Source organism: Sinohyriopsis cumingii, chromosome 9 (assembly GCF_028554795.1).
Source record: "Sinohyriopsis cumingii isolate HCF-2022 chromosome 9, ASM2855479v2, whole genome shotgun sequence".
Classification (NCBI taxonomy): Eukaryota; Metazoa; Mollusca; class Bivalvia; order Unionida; family Unionidae; genus Sinohyriopsis; species Sinohyriopsis cumingii.
In genome coordinates, this window is record NC_142969.1 from 57,236,183 (window position 1) to 57,252,666 (window position 16,484).

The 16,484-nt window shown below is 37.7% G+C and overlaps 2 protein-coding genes across 2 annotated transcripts in view; both read left to right on the top strand.

Moving 5' to 3' along the window:
• Positions 1–16,484, top strand: part of LOC149791874 (serine/threonine-protein kinase DCLK3-like) — a 427,773-nt gene that overhangs the window by 202,362 nt on the left and 208,927 nt on the right. The window lies entirely within an intron of this gene.
• The window catches only part of LOC149791878 (uncharacterized), a 36,011-nt gene continuing 20,281 nt past the window's right edge, over positions 755–16,484 (top strand). The window contains exons 1-4 of the mRNA XM_089970373.1: positions 755–820; positions 4,705–4,908; positions 12,590–12,662; positions 14,833–15,141. Coding sequence (XP_089826499.1) covers positions 4,708–4,908; positions 12,590–12,662; positions 14,833–15,141 — 583 coding nt within the window. The 5' untranslated portion in view covers positions 755–820; positions 4,705–4,707. The remainder of the gene's footprint in view (positions 821–4,704; positions 4,909–12,589; positions 12,663–14,832; positions 15,142–16,484) is intronic.

The following is a 16,484-nucleotide window of genomic DNA, read 5'->3' on the forward strand; positions in this document are numbered from 1 at the left end:
AGATAATGATTACATTATTTTGTTACCCTCTTAGATCGATTATAGGAAAGAGAAGATGAATACGTTTTTCTTTACTATCGAAATATGATTGACAAAACATCAGAGAAGAAAACTATAAAAAGAACACGTGTAATTGAATAAAGTTTTGGGAAGCAATGCTCGTCCTTGAAATATCTTTGCAATGTTACCTCTAGTGTTGGGGTAATCTTGTACGTGTCATTGCATTCAGGACTTGGGACAAAGAATATACATTGGCATCACTGGAGAAAATTAAACGTTTAAAATGTATCGCTTGAACATTTAGGTCTAATGATATCATGCAACACTATTCGACAAAATCGATAATGGTAATTTATCAGTTTTCCATAGTAAGAGATTAGCGTCATTATACGTATTTAATAGCTAAAATATTATTTGTATTTGCTTTTGTTCACGATGGAAATGTAACTGACTGCCATCAGTGAGCAAAGTTCATAATGAATTTACATTCAAGGGACAATGGACTTAAAGCAATAACATTTCTTAACTTGCATTATCGAAAACTGGAAACATTCCAACAAAAACACAAATTAATAGAAAACAGAAGGCATTGTTTTGCCTTTTTCGCCATAATGACAAAATACGTTACAATTCTAAAATCAATGTCTCCGTAATCCGTGACGGAATTCAACAACTTTTGGAAATTGACACCTTCTCCTATGAAAACAATGGTAGCGAGTTTTTTATGTAAAGTAGGTAGACATACAAGACAGTGGTTGTGACTTCCTCGTGTTGAGTAGGTAAACATACACGACTGGCCATATGATGAAAACAGCGAACGGTAAGTCCATTAATTATCAAATCATTAAAACTGAAATAAAACGTTTTGTAAATCATTTCAATTTAAGGCGTTTACACGGATTTTCCAGGTAACCACAGTTGTTTCCAGAATTATATTTTGTTTACCAATCAATCAGTATACATGCACACAAGGATATTCTGGTAAAGAAAAACAAAAACAAAGAAATAACCCGCAAACATGAATTCGTGCTTCTTTTTTATGCGTCTAGGAGAGACCGGTCCAGTTTTAGTAATGTACATATGCTTAAAATATGTGATACGTTTTTTTTTATTTATATTTATTGCCACATCCAACCAATACCAATACACCTATATCCCACCCCCGAAGGATACCGAAGAATGCTTTATTTGCAAAGTAATTGCGCCATTACTAACAGTTCGATCGTGTCCCAGATACGATAAGTGAGGACTAACCTGCTCTTGTAATGATTGCATTTAAGCAAATATCCGTATGCACACGGGGCTCATTTTTGAGGTGGCAGGGTCCAGTTTTGTAAATTGGCCCCTGGCAAATTTCTGAACTTAAGGCTGTGATGCGACATTCTCAGCTATTATTGTTTACTATTTAAAGATGTGGATATATTTGTGAACTAGGTGTTTCGGGCTTGTGTTGTTCTTGAAATTGATGTCAGGCATGTACACCTTCCATAGTTACTCTGCAGTATGCTGATAGTGAAATACCAATAGTCAGCTAGAAGAAGAAGAAAAAAAGAAGAAAAAACATGGGTTTGGGACAAGTAGGATGTCTCAGAATCTTGGATGACAACTATTTTCAACATGCTGTTTTGTAGAATTGTCATCTGGGAAATGGGTTTATGTTTGCACTGTGAGCGTCACGTGGTGTCAAAAATGACCTTCGGACATGAAAATTCCAGGTATCAGTTTGTGTTGGGGTGCATAAATTTATTCTGCTATGAATTACCATTGACTTGTTTGGTCAAGTGGATAATTTTCTTATGCTTTGTTTTAATATATGTATAGATTTTTCATACTAGGCTGCTAATTGCAGCATTAAATTTGTACTTAAAAACTGGTCCCTGCCCCTTGAACAAGCAAGTTTCCGGTTAGCTTTCATTTCCGTAACTTTCAGCTTCCAGTTGCGCGTTTTCAATATTCGGCGTTTGATCTCGCGAGCTGGCCTAAAAGAGCGATTATACCATACCAATAAAGTTCATTCGAACCTCGTTTCGATGTTTGTAAATGTACATTTCCGCTTGCGATTTGTTATTCACTATGGCCTAGTGGTTAGAGCGTCTGCCTCTGATGCTGGAGGTCGCACATCCTAGACTGTTGCATGGTGTCGGGAGACTGTATAAACCACTGGGGCTCGTATCGTTGCTTACAATTTAAAATTTCAGTCATATCGCTACGATGTCTGCAGTGTGGCAGTTTATAGTGATGTCTATCACTGGGGCAGCATGCCGCAGACATAGCATTATCCACCCCAGTCACATTATCCTGACACCAGGCCGGCCAGTCCTAACTCTAACCTCTAACTGCTGAGCGCCTAGCGAGGCAGCTGTTAGTATCATTTTTGAATAAAACAGACTTTTGTATGACTCGACCGGGTTAGAACCCGCGACCTTCAGCATCAGAGGCAGACGCTCTAACCACTAGGCCACCGGAGCGGTCCTATAAAATAATATAATGTACAACTGATAGTTCGATTGTAAACGATGATACGAGTCTTTGTAAATGACGGCGACAAAAAAAAAAAAAAAAAAAAGTTCGATTTTTGTGCCATAATTTTTAATAGCTTTTTATGGCTGTTCATAACCATATGCAGTTAAACTGCGACGCGTAGTGTTATGCAAGCACGTGGATTAGTTCACGTAGTGATTGGTTGTCAGTATCAATGCAAATACTCGATCAAAACCCAAGTCATGTAAAGTTGAATTTAAAAAATAGAAATATACTACTAGTTGACAGAAGAAGAAGCAGAAAAAATTTTCAGCAAATTTGATAGTGAAAACAATACTGATGGAAACTACATTCCCCCCCCCCCCAAAAAAAAAAAAAAAATACGAAACACAAATATTACAATCCGAATTCAAAATATGCCCATGTCCATCGCCGAGAAGAGAAAAAAAATCCAGAAGAGGTTCTTTTAAAATCAAGAATATCTGCGAATCAGGGTTTGAATTATGCACATATCGCAGAAAATTCCGGTGAGAATATTTTTGCCAAAGGTACTGAGTGTCCGTCTGTACTGGCAGAATGATCTCCGGTGACCTCGGGATTTCGGATGTTTACAGATGACTCAAACACGTGTGACAGGTGGTGATGCAGACACGATGTATGCTTTGAATTTACCGGCGGATCCCTCGGGCGTTGTATCCCGTTAGCAACTACCAAAGCATATCATATGAAAAAAAGTCGATAATGGCTCCGTTTTCCTTGTATTCTCACTGGGAGTTCCAAGAAGGCTTCAAAGGAGACGGAAAGCAAATCATACGGTTATATGACTTTACTGAATTGTAGAAATATGAAAATTTGTCATTTTCACGGCACAATGAGGGAAAGGACGAACAATCCATTATTCTCGAAAGCAAACGGCAAACTGCCTTACAAAACTTTATTTACTTACAATTTAAGATGCAGTTGAACGATGCATTAAATATTTAACAAAAAAATGATTGAGAAGGATTTTTAAGTCATTGGACTATATAACATGGAGGTTCTGCCTTTCTTATCCACAGTAATATATTTCGTCGCTTAAAACTTAACAAAATACGATATTAAACAGGAATACGAATTAGGAAAATGTTACTGTCCTTTTAAGAATTAGTAGTGAAACTTAAAGTGACATGCCTGTACAAATAATAAATTCCTCATTTCATGGCACAACGAGAAAGTATGAACAGCCCTTTTTTCTTAACAGCAAACAGGATTGTAGGTAAAACACGCAGGCGCGATTTGAGCGAGGATAATACCTGTTCGGCAGGATTTGCATTGCTAGAACTAAATACTGAGTTGTACATGTGCGTGATCTGAAGGAAGGAAGGAATGACAAAGACAACACAAACTAAAATGACTTTAGGACTGCCACATTAGAATACAAAGCATAAAAGTGCGATTATTTTCTGCAAGAAAACACTTTTATTATTCACGAACATAACAATTTGAACAATAAAATGAGCATTCTACCTCTGAAAAGTAGAAATGGGCTTTTATCAAAATTCGAATAAGAGTTTATATGAAATAGTTCCCTCATATGCACATAAATATATAAGAACAGGTTAGCCTTGTCGAAAGGATGTCAAACGGTTGAAAAGGACATCAATGATGCCTAAGTGGTTAGAGCGTCCGCCTCGGATGCGAGAGGTCGCGGGTTCGAAACCAGACCAAGCCATGCCAAATACGGATTCAATAAAAAAACAACAACAACGGTACTAGCAATTGCCTCGCTTCTCTCTCTACAATAAGAGGTTAGTGTTAGGACTGATCGGCCTGGTGATGATTGTATGTATGTATGTATGTATGTATGTATGTATGTATATGCATGGATGCATGCATGCACGCCACGCAATGCACGCACGTACGTACGTACTTACGTACGTACTTACTTACGTACGTACGTATGTATGTATGTATGAATGTACGTACTTATGTACGCAGTGATGGATACATGCATGCATGTATGCACGCACGCACATCTGTCTGTCTGTCTGTCTGTATGTATGTATGTATGCATGCATGCATGTGTATATATATGTATGTATGTGCGTGTGTACGTACGTACGTATGTATGTATGTATGTGATCAATTTATGATCAAGCTACTAACCTCGATCTAAAGGAAAATGAAAGATTTAGTCTTTCATATCGCATCGCATCAAATCAAGAAATTTTCTTTTTTGCGTAGAAAATGGCTGATCGCGAAGAAGCGTCTCAAAGACGTAAAAGTTCAAAAAGAAAAAGAAGGCGCACCAGATCACAGAGAAATGCAAGAAGAAGAAGTGTACCAAAAATACTGGAAAAACAGAAGATTCCCCCATCAGAGTTTCCCCTCAAAAACATCCTAAAAATACCAATACCCGAAATCAGTTCAGAGAATCTGATAAGAAAGGTAAGAATGACATCTGACAATCGAGCTTTAATTTCCTACAATTATTTCAATTAGTAAATAATTAAGTCAGCTAAGTTGGCGTATATCGATGTGAGTATCCGTGTGAATATGTGTGAAAAAGATGTAGATTCACACTTGATTGTTACACTTAAAGATACAAATATTTGTAAATGGCTAAATATTGCGCTAATGACGTATTGACTTGCTATAATCCACTTCTCCGAAACGTAAATCCTTTGTATTTATTCATAATGGAACTGAGACTTACATGCAAGAATTACTTGCCTCCGAAACTGACAAGCATTACGATGTGCACGAAATATTAACATCCCAAACAGAAGAGTTTAATAACGGAAGTGCTCCACTGTCTTTCGGCAAGTTTACGTTTTACAAAAATACGTGTTAACACATTTTCTAGCAGAATTTAAATATAAGATTGCTTCGGGAGCCATTGCAGCCTGGATTGAAAAGGTTCTTCCATCAATAATCAGTGATACTCAAAAATGATACATGAAAGGTAGATTCATAGAAGCAAATATCAGGCTATTATACGATATCATGGACTAACTTGAGAATGAAAATAGATATGGTTTATTATTGTTAATAGACTTTTGAAAAATCCTTTGACTCAATTAAATGGACCTTTGTGGAAGACACTTTACAATATTTTAACTTTGGTAATTCTGTTTGTAAGTGGTTTAAACTTTTGTAATGACTCGATAAGTTATATTATAAATAATGCGCATATATCGTCTTTTATTAGACTTGAAAGTGAATGTCGCCAAGGTGATTATCGTGCACCTTACTTGTTTATCATTGGGGGTGAGATTTTAGCTATAACTTTAGAGCAAAATGAGTATGTACGGGGACTAATCTGTGAGGCATATGAATATAAATTGGGTCAGTATGCCTATGAAGCTTTTATTCTTCTTGATGGATCTCAACTATGAATGTCTTGCAATTTTTCAATTATCTGGACTTAAATGTAACATAACAAAAACAAAAAATATTTGGATTGGAAGCAGGAAATTTTCTAAGATATAATATGTCCCGAAATAGGCCTCATTTAGTCCTCTTCTAACTGTACACTCCTTGGCATATATTTTTCTCCATATTTACAACAAATGGTGGAAATTAATTATATGAAGAAACTAACAAAAGTAAAACGAATACTGGCAAGCTGTAGTCAAAGATATCTGTCAATAGTTGGCAAGGTAATTGTTGTAAAACCTCTTGTTCTGCCTATATTCATTCATCATTTTCAACACTTCCTAACCCATCAGCAAAAGCTGAAGCAGAACTAAATCGCACATTTTTTAAATTTGTACGGCGTGGAAAAGTTGAGAGAATAAAACGTGATATATACTAGTGTCCGCAGAAAATGAGGGAGGACTAAATATGATACACATATTTTCATTCATTAGGTATATTAAGATAAGATGTGTAAAAAGACAGCTGGAAAAGGAAAATTGAACGTCAGTACAACTAGACTCAGAAATTATAAAGATATTTTGAATTTAGGGAGAAGAATTTAGTAAGCGCATTAAAAAAAAGTTTTTGGAGAGATGTAATTTTGGCAATATCCAATTGGAAAGAGGAACCGCAAAGTCCAAACGAGTATCTATCCATGACTATTTTAAATTTTGTCCCCCTTAAAATGTTCTATCAATACAGATCCTGGACATAAGCAGATTTTGAAATTCTGAATGATCTAGTAGATGATCATGGCAATTTAATATCTTTTGAGATAATAAAACAAAACACTAGAGGCGATGATTTTTGTGAAATACTTCTCCTTGATATTCAAAATTACAAAAGAATGGAAAGACGCCATAAAAAGCATTTAGTACATAAAAATGTTGATAAGCAGGAGGATAAAATAATGAACTTGCAAAAACAAAATTCACTCAAGTTTGTTTACAAAGATCTTTTAAAGGAAGCTAAACGGCAACACACAGCTAAGCAAGAAACTTGGATGCAAGTATTTAATACAAATATAAGTAGTGTTGAGTGGTCTGAGATTTATAGCCCGGCGAAATGCTGTACCAAGGATACCAAGTTGATCTCTTTAAATTATTCCCTATAATAATCGCTACTAATGATTTTCTGAAAAGAATTAACGTATTAGACGACAACAAATGTACTTTCTGCATGAGTGAAAATGAAAGTATTGAGCATCTCTTCTATGATTACAATATTACTTCACGGTTTTGATACCTTTGTATTGATTTGTATTTACCTTTTTGCCCAAATATTTTGTGTAATTTCTTGCTTATGTTGTCAAAATATTATATTTATACTTGCAAATTCAATACGAAAAATCCTTCTATTTATGCTTTTAAGCAAATAGGTGCAATGCTTAAGAACATTGAAAAAAACACTGCTAAAGTAAATAAAAAGGAGGACAATCTTTTTCAAAAAAGTCCATGTCACCTAGATTGTGTACCATATGCATGTGTGCATGCTTGTGTGTGTTTTCTGCTTCTGTTGATTATATTTATTATCCCATGATTATCTGATAACCAGAAATGTTTGATTGTAAGGTGACCTTGGGATGGTTCCCCGACCCAGTGGTCAACATATTACGGGGTTAATAAAAAAAGAAAAGAATTTAACTTAGTTCAGATTATAATCAAGACAATTAAATGTTGATTGACTTTAATAGGCATAACAACAAAGAAAAAGTAAGGGGTCATGTGCGTGGACCTATTTTCTAAGACTCTAACGAAATGTATGTGTCGCCGAGCTCGTTGACGTATACGCAAAACTATTGTGAATCGCTAGTAAGCAGCAGTGATGGTGCTCTGTACCACTTATACCTGTCTCAGAATTTAGTCAGATTGCGTGATATAGTTTAAAGCACAAACAATTTCCAAATTATTTGCATTGCGTTCTTTAAATTATTGGATGAAATGCTTGTTCTTAACTTTATGGTATTTATGTCAAATTTTTATTTCGAATTCTCCCTTTGAAAAGAACCAAACTTGTCCTGAGACACTAACTGGTTAACAATGAAGAGTTATGCTGATTGCAGCTATCGAATATTAAAAATTTAATATGCGTATTATTATTATTATTATTAGTAGTAGTAGTAGTAGTAGTAGAAGTAGTAGTATGGGACTTTATCTTCACTTTGCATCACAGTTGGTTATATCAACACTAGTTAGTGTGAGTCGTTGGGGTGGGTGTAGGCGGGCCTCTGTTAGTCATGGTAACAGGAGGGTTAGCAGCATACTAATTAGGTAGACGGTCAGCTAAAATTAGATCGGACGCGATGCTTATTCCTGCAGCTTATCTACAAACAGCTAACTAAGCGCGCATTCGAGGCTGGTTGGGTCTGGAGTGTTTTATCCAAAAGATAGCCAAGTTATTCAGGACAAGCATAGATGATGTCAGACTATTATAGGGCATGACACATCGTCTATGTTAAAAGATAATTCAACACTCGATGCGCAGACTGCCACACAAACATCCAGATTTAGAACCAGCAAGATTCAAGAGGTCTTAACTTTAAAAGGATCTGGGGTCACCCCAGATATTGCTGCAGGGCAGAACAAGTGCCAGAAATAATGAATGCCTTGGGTCTTGTTAGGCGTGACACTCTTGTAGATATAAGCCACATACCAATTAGAAATGGGTATGCTTGAGATGTCTGCCATCACGAGTGGTATGAAGCATAAACGTTTAGCAGACAGCACGGCGAAAGAGTCTTCCAGGGATTAAGGCACTACCTTTAATTGTGACAAGGTTGAGGACTCCACAAAACTACCCCTTGAGACAACGTATCCAGTGGCCATCAACATTTATCTGACTCGTGTTCGAAATTAGGACTCCACCCAATATGACGGGACGGAAGTCTCTTACCTTGAACGATGCGTATATTCATCTCTCCTCCTTCAATGGTCTTCCTTCTCGAATTTGTCTATAGCGCCTCGGAAAAAGAATTTACAGAACATGTAGACGGGTTGATCATCTGAGACTTATATACTGGCAGAGCAATCGACTCGAGTGGCCTGAGTCAAGACTAGAAGAAGAACAGATGACACCGCTTAGGCTATAAGCTGGCGTAAGATTTTTATGAGACTGGCGTGGCCCTGGGAAAGACGCTGAGCCATGAAAACATTTTTGGCATCGCTGATCACCACCGCGATATTGACCGTTCTAGCAGCATTATTGATGGTCGAAAAATTATTCATATCATCCAGAATGAGCGTAAATGCATCTTCAGACAAGGAGGGGGTTCATCAGACCAAATCTGCGTTTGAATTGAGCTTACCCTTAGCCAGGACCCCACTTGTATCACATCTTTGAGCCAGTACTCGGATGCGTTGAGTGGTAAATTGTTCTGCCAGAGGGAAGAGTCCGCACACAGGTGACACGCCTTCCAAAGGGATAGCAATAGTGGCAGCTGTCATAGTGCCAAGAACATCCACACCATCGATATCCACGCATATGGATACGGTTCAGAATACCAAGAACATCTACACCATCGATATCCACGCATATGGATACGGTTCAGAATACCAAGAACATCCACACCATCGATATCCACGCATATGGATACGGTTCAGAATACCAAGAACATCCACACCATCGATATCCACGCATATGGATACGGTACTTGACCTTAATCTTGGCCTTAAGAGGAGCCTCGATATGACCAATCATTTTCAGGCAGATGTTACTGGGCTAATGCTATGAAGTAACAATACGCAGAGTAGAATACATTATGACTTGACATTTAGCGGACATGTTTAAATCGTCTATATTATTACCTCAATACCAGTTTGGAATTAACGTTCACCTCCATCTTACAGCTGTCAGTACCATACGATAACATTAGCGTTGGCCAGGCGTGGCAAAGACCAGGGGAAAAAACAGAAAGAGAAATCTACTGTCTGGAAAAACGTTTCCTCTTCGAATGCTAAGGATGTCGTCGTACTGGCTTGAACCTGTAGATCCAAGCTCTCGGCACTCTTTGAAGGGCTAACTTCACACTGTGCGATTTTGTTAATTCATATCTAGATCATATTTTTTATTTTTTTGTGATTTTTTTTTATATGTGGTACACATGGCTGAAACTGTGTCTGTTGTGACTAGATAACTCTTACCCCTGTCCAGTTCCAGCAGAGATATCTCTCTTAAATTCGATTGGAGTGCCTGGTTTTGTACTTGTCAAATTGACAATCTAGCATTGTTCTCTACGACAGTGTGTGACACGCGTGCTGAGGTAGGATAAAAAGTATATTTATTTCACAAAACATTAGTATTGAGATATATGGAAAAACAATTGTTACCTTGATACCAGCGTTCGTAAAGAAACAGAGGACCCATCGGCACTCTCAGTAATGGTGTTGCCTCTAGAGCAAATATGGTGCGGACGACCACCCTTATTAATATGATCCCAATCTACGACTATTCGCACCCATGCCCAGGCGACAAGCAAGCGGGGGCTGTCATACCAGCATCATATAGAGAGGTCTCGTGGTCAACTTAGGCCTTGTTAGAGGGATCTACTGGGTTCCACAGATCCATTGTCTTGAAAGTACTCATGTCCAGGTCACATTCCATGGAGGTGAACCCATCTCTGTTCAAGCCAGCAGTGTCTATGAAATCATCATACAATTTAGGGAGCATTCCTTTGGGGCGATGGAGTCTGAAGGTCCACAATGCGCCTTAAGGGCATGTTTAAATCGCCAGTCATCGTATCGTCTGATTTATGCACCCAGAGGTCGATCGGTTGGTTCATTGATGGAAGTATATTTTGAAGCATGCTGAGAGCCTCCGTAATATCCTTGTGGAATTTGTCCTCAGCGGCGTCCTTGGGGTCTACATATGCCTTAATTGCAACATCTGGAACTCATACTCAAATGTCGAGTCCTGACATCACCCGCCTTATTCATCTTTCTAGCAATGCGTCACGTAAGATCCTATTCGATCGCATCCAAAGCAGCTTTCGTGGATTAAGGTACCGGTTTCTCAGCAGGGAGGTTCAGGGAGGCTTTCTCCACTTAGGGTTCAACCATTTCCAGTTTATCCCTGTGATTCTTGGGTTCAAGAAAGCATCGCAGAATTTGTTCCTCCAAGCCGGTGAGAAAACGTATCACCGCGGAGTGAAGGTGTTTGTAAATAAATTTCGAAATGTTTTTACCAAGACGGTACGTTTAAGGATCTCACATCTTGTCATGGACTTGGGGACCAGCGGAAAGTTGCTTTCGACAGATGTGATAAACCTTAGCGCCTTCAAACTCAGCGATGTTGGCGAACGTCTTCACTAAAGGGCGAGGGTGGGCTTATTATTGTTAGAAATAAACCATTTCTTTCTTCAGGCTTTAATAAGCTGGACCACTGCGTTGTTTCCTCAACAAATGACTGAATTATCACTTTTACCATCAGATCGATTTATAACACATTGGAATTCCCACGGAGGCTTGTTTGATGTTTTGTACGTCTCACTATAAGTAGGCTCGACCTCTTCCTTTTTCGCTGGCACGTTAACAGTCTGATATACATAGACGGTAGAGCGAGTTTTCCTAACCTAAGACGTAGACGGTATAGGTGGTTTTGCGGTTCTCAAACTTGATAATGTCCTTCATCAATGATTAAGCTTGTCAAAGCGCAGCGTTGCCAAATATTTAGAATACTTGCTGATATGTTCGGGTGGCCATCAACAAGGTAAGGTAGAGGACAGAAGGGATGGCCCATTCAAACCATCTTGTGTTGTGGATTTCTACGTTGATACCTGCACCTTTGGGGTCCACTTTGGCGTGGGTATGTGCACTTTGCCTCTAAATTGACGATACTAAGAAATGCAAAATTGTATCCTCTCTATGGCCCTAAGGATGAGCCCATTAGAGGTCATCAGCCAAAGAGCCACTTCTGCTCGATAAGTAGGCCGGCACAGAGATAGCTTCCCCTTCTTCTGTGACCTTTTATAGTGTACATTAAAGCGAAGGTTAAACTTGACTTCAATGTGTTTTGTATTGGGTATCGTCCAACTGGGACTGGGAGGGAGATTTTACTTCCTTTGCAGCCTTCCGCCTTGCCGGTCGCTAAGTCGATTTTGATAGTCTTAGGGCTGGCGTCGGTGGCTACTTGGAGCAGGCATCGGTTGATGCATTGTAGCAGGCATTGTTGGCTGCCATGAGCCAGCATAGGTTTTTGCTGCTGAGTGGCTGACGTCGGTGTCTGTATTAGAGCCGGTGTTGGCTATTGCTGCCTTGGATATGACGTTGGCCACTTCCTAGTAGCTGCTGAGGTTCGCTGTTGTACTCAAGCGGCCAGTACTGCCTCCAACATATCATCGTGTTCGCTCTCTCCCCATTCTGAGTAGGGTGTTTATTTGTTCTGTTACTCATGGCAGACATGCTGGTATTTCATCAGCAGATCATCTCTCTAACTGGCATGGTGCTAATCCTCCTGCTGCAATGATATTGCCAGAGGAGCACATAGACCCACCCCAAAAGATTCCCACAGACTAGTGTTGGTATAGTAGAACGTTATGCAAGATGGAGCCAGAACTTCCATTATATTACTTCTTGCGTTATTATGTGAGTTTCTTGAATAACAATATAACATATATATATATATATATATATATATATATATATATATATATATATATATATATATATATATATATATATATATATATATATATATATATATATATATATTTAAGGACCATCATGCCAAGGATCGAACAAACAAAATAACACCTGAAAATGGTAATTGGAATTATGGCAGAGATCAGGGTATGTACTATTGTTCATTTTTGTTTTGTTTTGATATTTTATCCTGTCTTCTTTATTCTACAATCTACCTTCTTGCTTTCTTATTATCTACAACTCTCCTGATCTTATCTGTGTTATTTCCTTCTCGAAAAAGTATAGATCAGTTCTGCACAGCAATAGAATGCAGTAGGTGTTCACGGTGGTACCCAGATCTTTATTTCACTCGTACCTCGTTCAATGGAACGAGGCGCGAGTAAAAGGAAACAGAAGAGTACCTGACCAGGCTTTAGTTTTCTTTGACCCACACACCTTTAATTCCATTTCGTTCAAAGATTTTAAACAATGAAACTATCCAACTTAGGGTTTAGGTTTGAAAAGTACCAGGTATCCGGATAGTTTTATACCCTGTGCGCATTCATGTGTGTGTGTGTGTGTGTGTGTGTGTGTGTGTGTGTACGGGGAGAGTACGTGAGTATACTTGCTATCAACCTATTTAATTGCTTTAAAAAATTAGACTGAATACTTACTCCAAACCTTGAGATAAGGTATTCACAGAGATTCCGTATTTAAAATATTTTCGTTATATTTCAGTTTTTGAAATACTTAAGTTTTGAGTGAGATGTGTGGTACCGTTTTGTAGCTTCTACGTTAAGTCGTCAGTGTGTTCAATCGCTTAACCATATACTCTATTGTCGGAGCAGAGTGTGATTGAACTCACTCTAGATGAGCTAGAAAGACGTTGTATAAAAAAAAAACGATGGTCTTACCATCGACACCCCAGTTAGAATGTCCTTAGCCTTTTCCACTGCATGTTAAACAAAACCTTAGATGTAAAGAATGGCCATTTTCTAAACTCGTAGTAGCGTTTTCATATTAATGACTTCATTGACGACACAATGATCCGAAGACTTCTTATCACCAGCAGCAATGTAAGCAATAGTTGCAGGATATTGAAACTGTATGATTTGTTCAGGGGTTTTTTTTCATTACAAATTTTCAGGAAAATCATCAAAATTAATTTCGTTAACTGTCGAAATGTCGTCGATTGTTCCTTTCAATACCTATCCTTTTATAAGAATCTGATTTTGCACGACTACCTGTCTGTTTGTCCGCCAAAAACTTACAAATAACCGAGACCCGTGTGATTCTTCTGGTTACCAATAGAGCGGACACATAGAAGTGAATCTTGCACTCTTTTAATACTACATTAAAACCAAATATTATACAGCAAAAAAGACATTTGGAAATATTTTCAAACTGAACTCTAAAGAATGAGATGAAAATGTATTTAGGATTGAGCGAATTCCTATTTTCTTGTCTAATACAAAGTTTACACAGCAACATGCATTCAAAGGTCACCTATTTCTGATAACGTAAATAGTAAACGTTAAAGCTAACATCGTGCTGATTGAATTAATATTTATTTATAAACATTATAACGCTTTTGGTTTGAAAAGGACAAAGACAATGATTTAAAAAATAACTTCACATGACTCCACTTTCCCAAAGTGACCAAGGACTGCAGATAACGGTTCCATCACACGGGTCTGCCAGAGATGCGTATCTTAACTCATGGGACTATACAATATAAGGTTCGTCAGAAGTATTCATTTTGTCAGATCTTTTCTGTAAAATTTTGCATATATTTTTTGAGGCAAGTAGAAATTTCGAAGACAAAAAATTAATCACAAGGAAGATTACAACTTCTTTTAGGTTGTAATTATTGAAATCTGACTATATATAGCCCATAGGATATGCATTGGTCATGAGTCAAATTGGTCGAATGCAATACGCGCATGCATTGGTTATCAAACTGGTCGAATGTGATACGGTATTCATTGGTAATCGGTCAGTCTGGTCGATCCCGAAACGGTATTCATTGGTAATCAGTCAAAATGGTCAAATGCAATACGGTTTGCATTGGTCATCAGACAAATTGGTCGAATGCGATACGATATGAATTGGTCATCTGTCAAATACTCTTTTCTCTATTATTGACTTATGAATTTGAAACTTGCAAATTTATATTTACCCATTGAATTAATGCTGTCTGTTTTAACTACTGTAGTTTCATTGCCTCTCACGCCAGTTTACTGACCTATGACCTCGCAAAAGCTACGACTCCATAAGTGTCTTGAAAAGTATCCCTGAATATTCATAATTTAAATTATCGTTCGGTCCTTTTTTTAAGGACTGCAGATCCCTACGGCTAAACAAAGCACTAAAATCAAGGAAGTCAGCCCCACGATTGCTAGAAATGGAACAATCAGGTCCAAATTCCCACCAGCTTCAGATTACTATGTATACAAGCACGAATTCATCGAGGTCGTCGGCGAGAAGATTCTACACAAGGTTGGATTGAAGATGTATCGTCTGGAATGGAAGAAGATTGATACGATCAAAAGAGAGATGCCACATCTGCTTATCTTTCAGTGTGGTGGCGGTTGCTTTGTCCATAGTGACAAAGAAATGCTAGAAGCCAGAGAAACATTTCCGAGTGGTAAATATGATAATTGTTTAGATAGTCTAATCATAATCGGATAAAAGTTTGAAGGTCTTTTCTAAGAATGAACCAACACAGAATTCTACTGAATGATATAAGTTCCCTGCTCCGCATGTACGGTACATAATCCACAAAGTTGGCACGCTCTGCTCTCTAATCGCTAGATGAGCGACTATGCTATCAGGCGATTTACTATCAAATTTTGGATATTATCCCTACTTCGATCAACTATGAGGTCACGTCTGTATGTGAAAAACATCAAATTAGTTCCAGACACGTGGCCCCTTTACTTTGTTGATTTTCATGACGTACTGAAAAGTGTGTTAATATTTGTTTTTGCAAATTCTTCAATGCTTATTGGAGCACTTCCGCTGCAAAATTTTACAAGGTGCACAGTTTTACACGTTTTATAATTCTTCAGTTTTGGAGATAAGTAAATCTTGCTTGTAGATCGCAATAAAAAAAATGCCTAGATAGAAGTGATCGGTTTAAAAAAAAAATACAAAACCAAAACAAACCTCATAGGAACTTGTGAAGTTTGAAAGTTGGCATAGATAGTTTGCCAAGAAGTGAAGGTCATTACCATCACGTTTTGCTTTCCAGGGTATTAACCTAAGTGATAAATGTGACTTAACTACAATCGATAATGAGAGCCAAATGTACTTTGAAAAAGTTATTGTGATCGCTAGATAAATCTTACCATATGCATGAGAGAATGTTACAGTATAAACTTTCACCACGTAACACATCGAGATCACAAGCACGATTTTATTACAAACTTGCTTTTATCCTAGAATACATTAAGATACATTAGAATGCACTAAAACTATATCATCCAATTGGCAACGGCAGTACATAGTCTTTTACCATGGAAATAATGTGAAGGCAGCAAAATATACTCTCTCGCTGTCTACTTCCTATTTGCGCCCCAAGAGTAGACTGTAAAGCGTCACATGACCATATTGCTTGAGGTCAAGTTTTATTTTTAGAGGGAGAAAATATTTATGATTGACCTAAATTAAACGCGATTCTCAGACTTTTAATTGCATTACTTTTCCAAATTCTGAATCAAACTGAAAAATAAATGTAAAGTAACATTTCTGAAACTGTAAAGAGTATTATTCCTTCAAGTGTCGGCCTAAAAGACATACCCACATTTTTCCAAAGGTAGATACGATTAAAACCGTTGGTTTTCTTTAGATCATAAGTCAGTTGGGGTAACAATACATTGTGCTCATTACGGTTCATTCTAAACACCATTTAGGAACAAACAAATGCAAAACTTCGGTCTCCTTTTACACTAGGCAACACTTTTTATTTAATATTCATCTGCTTTATTT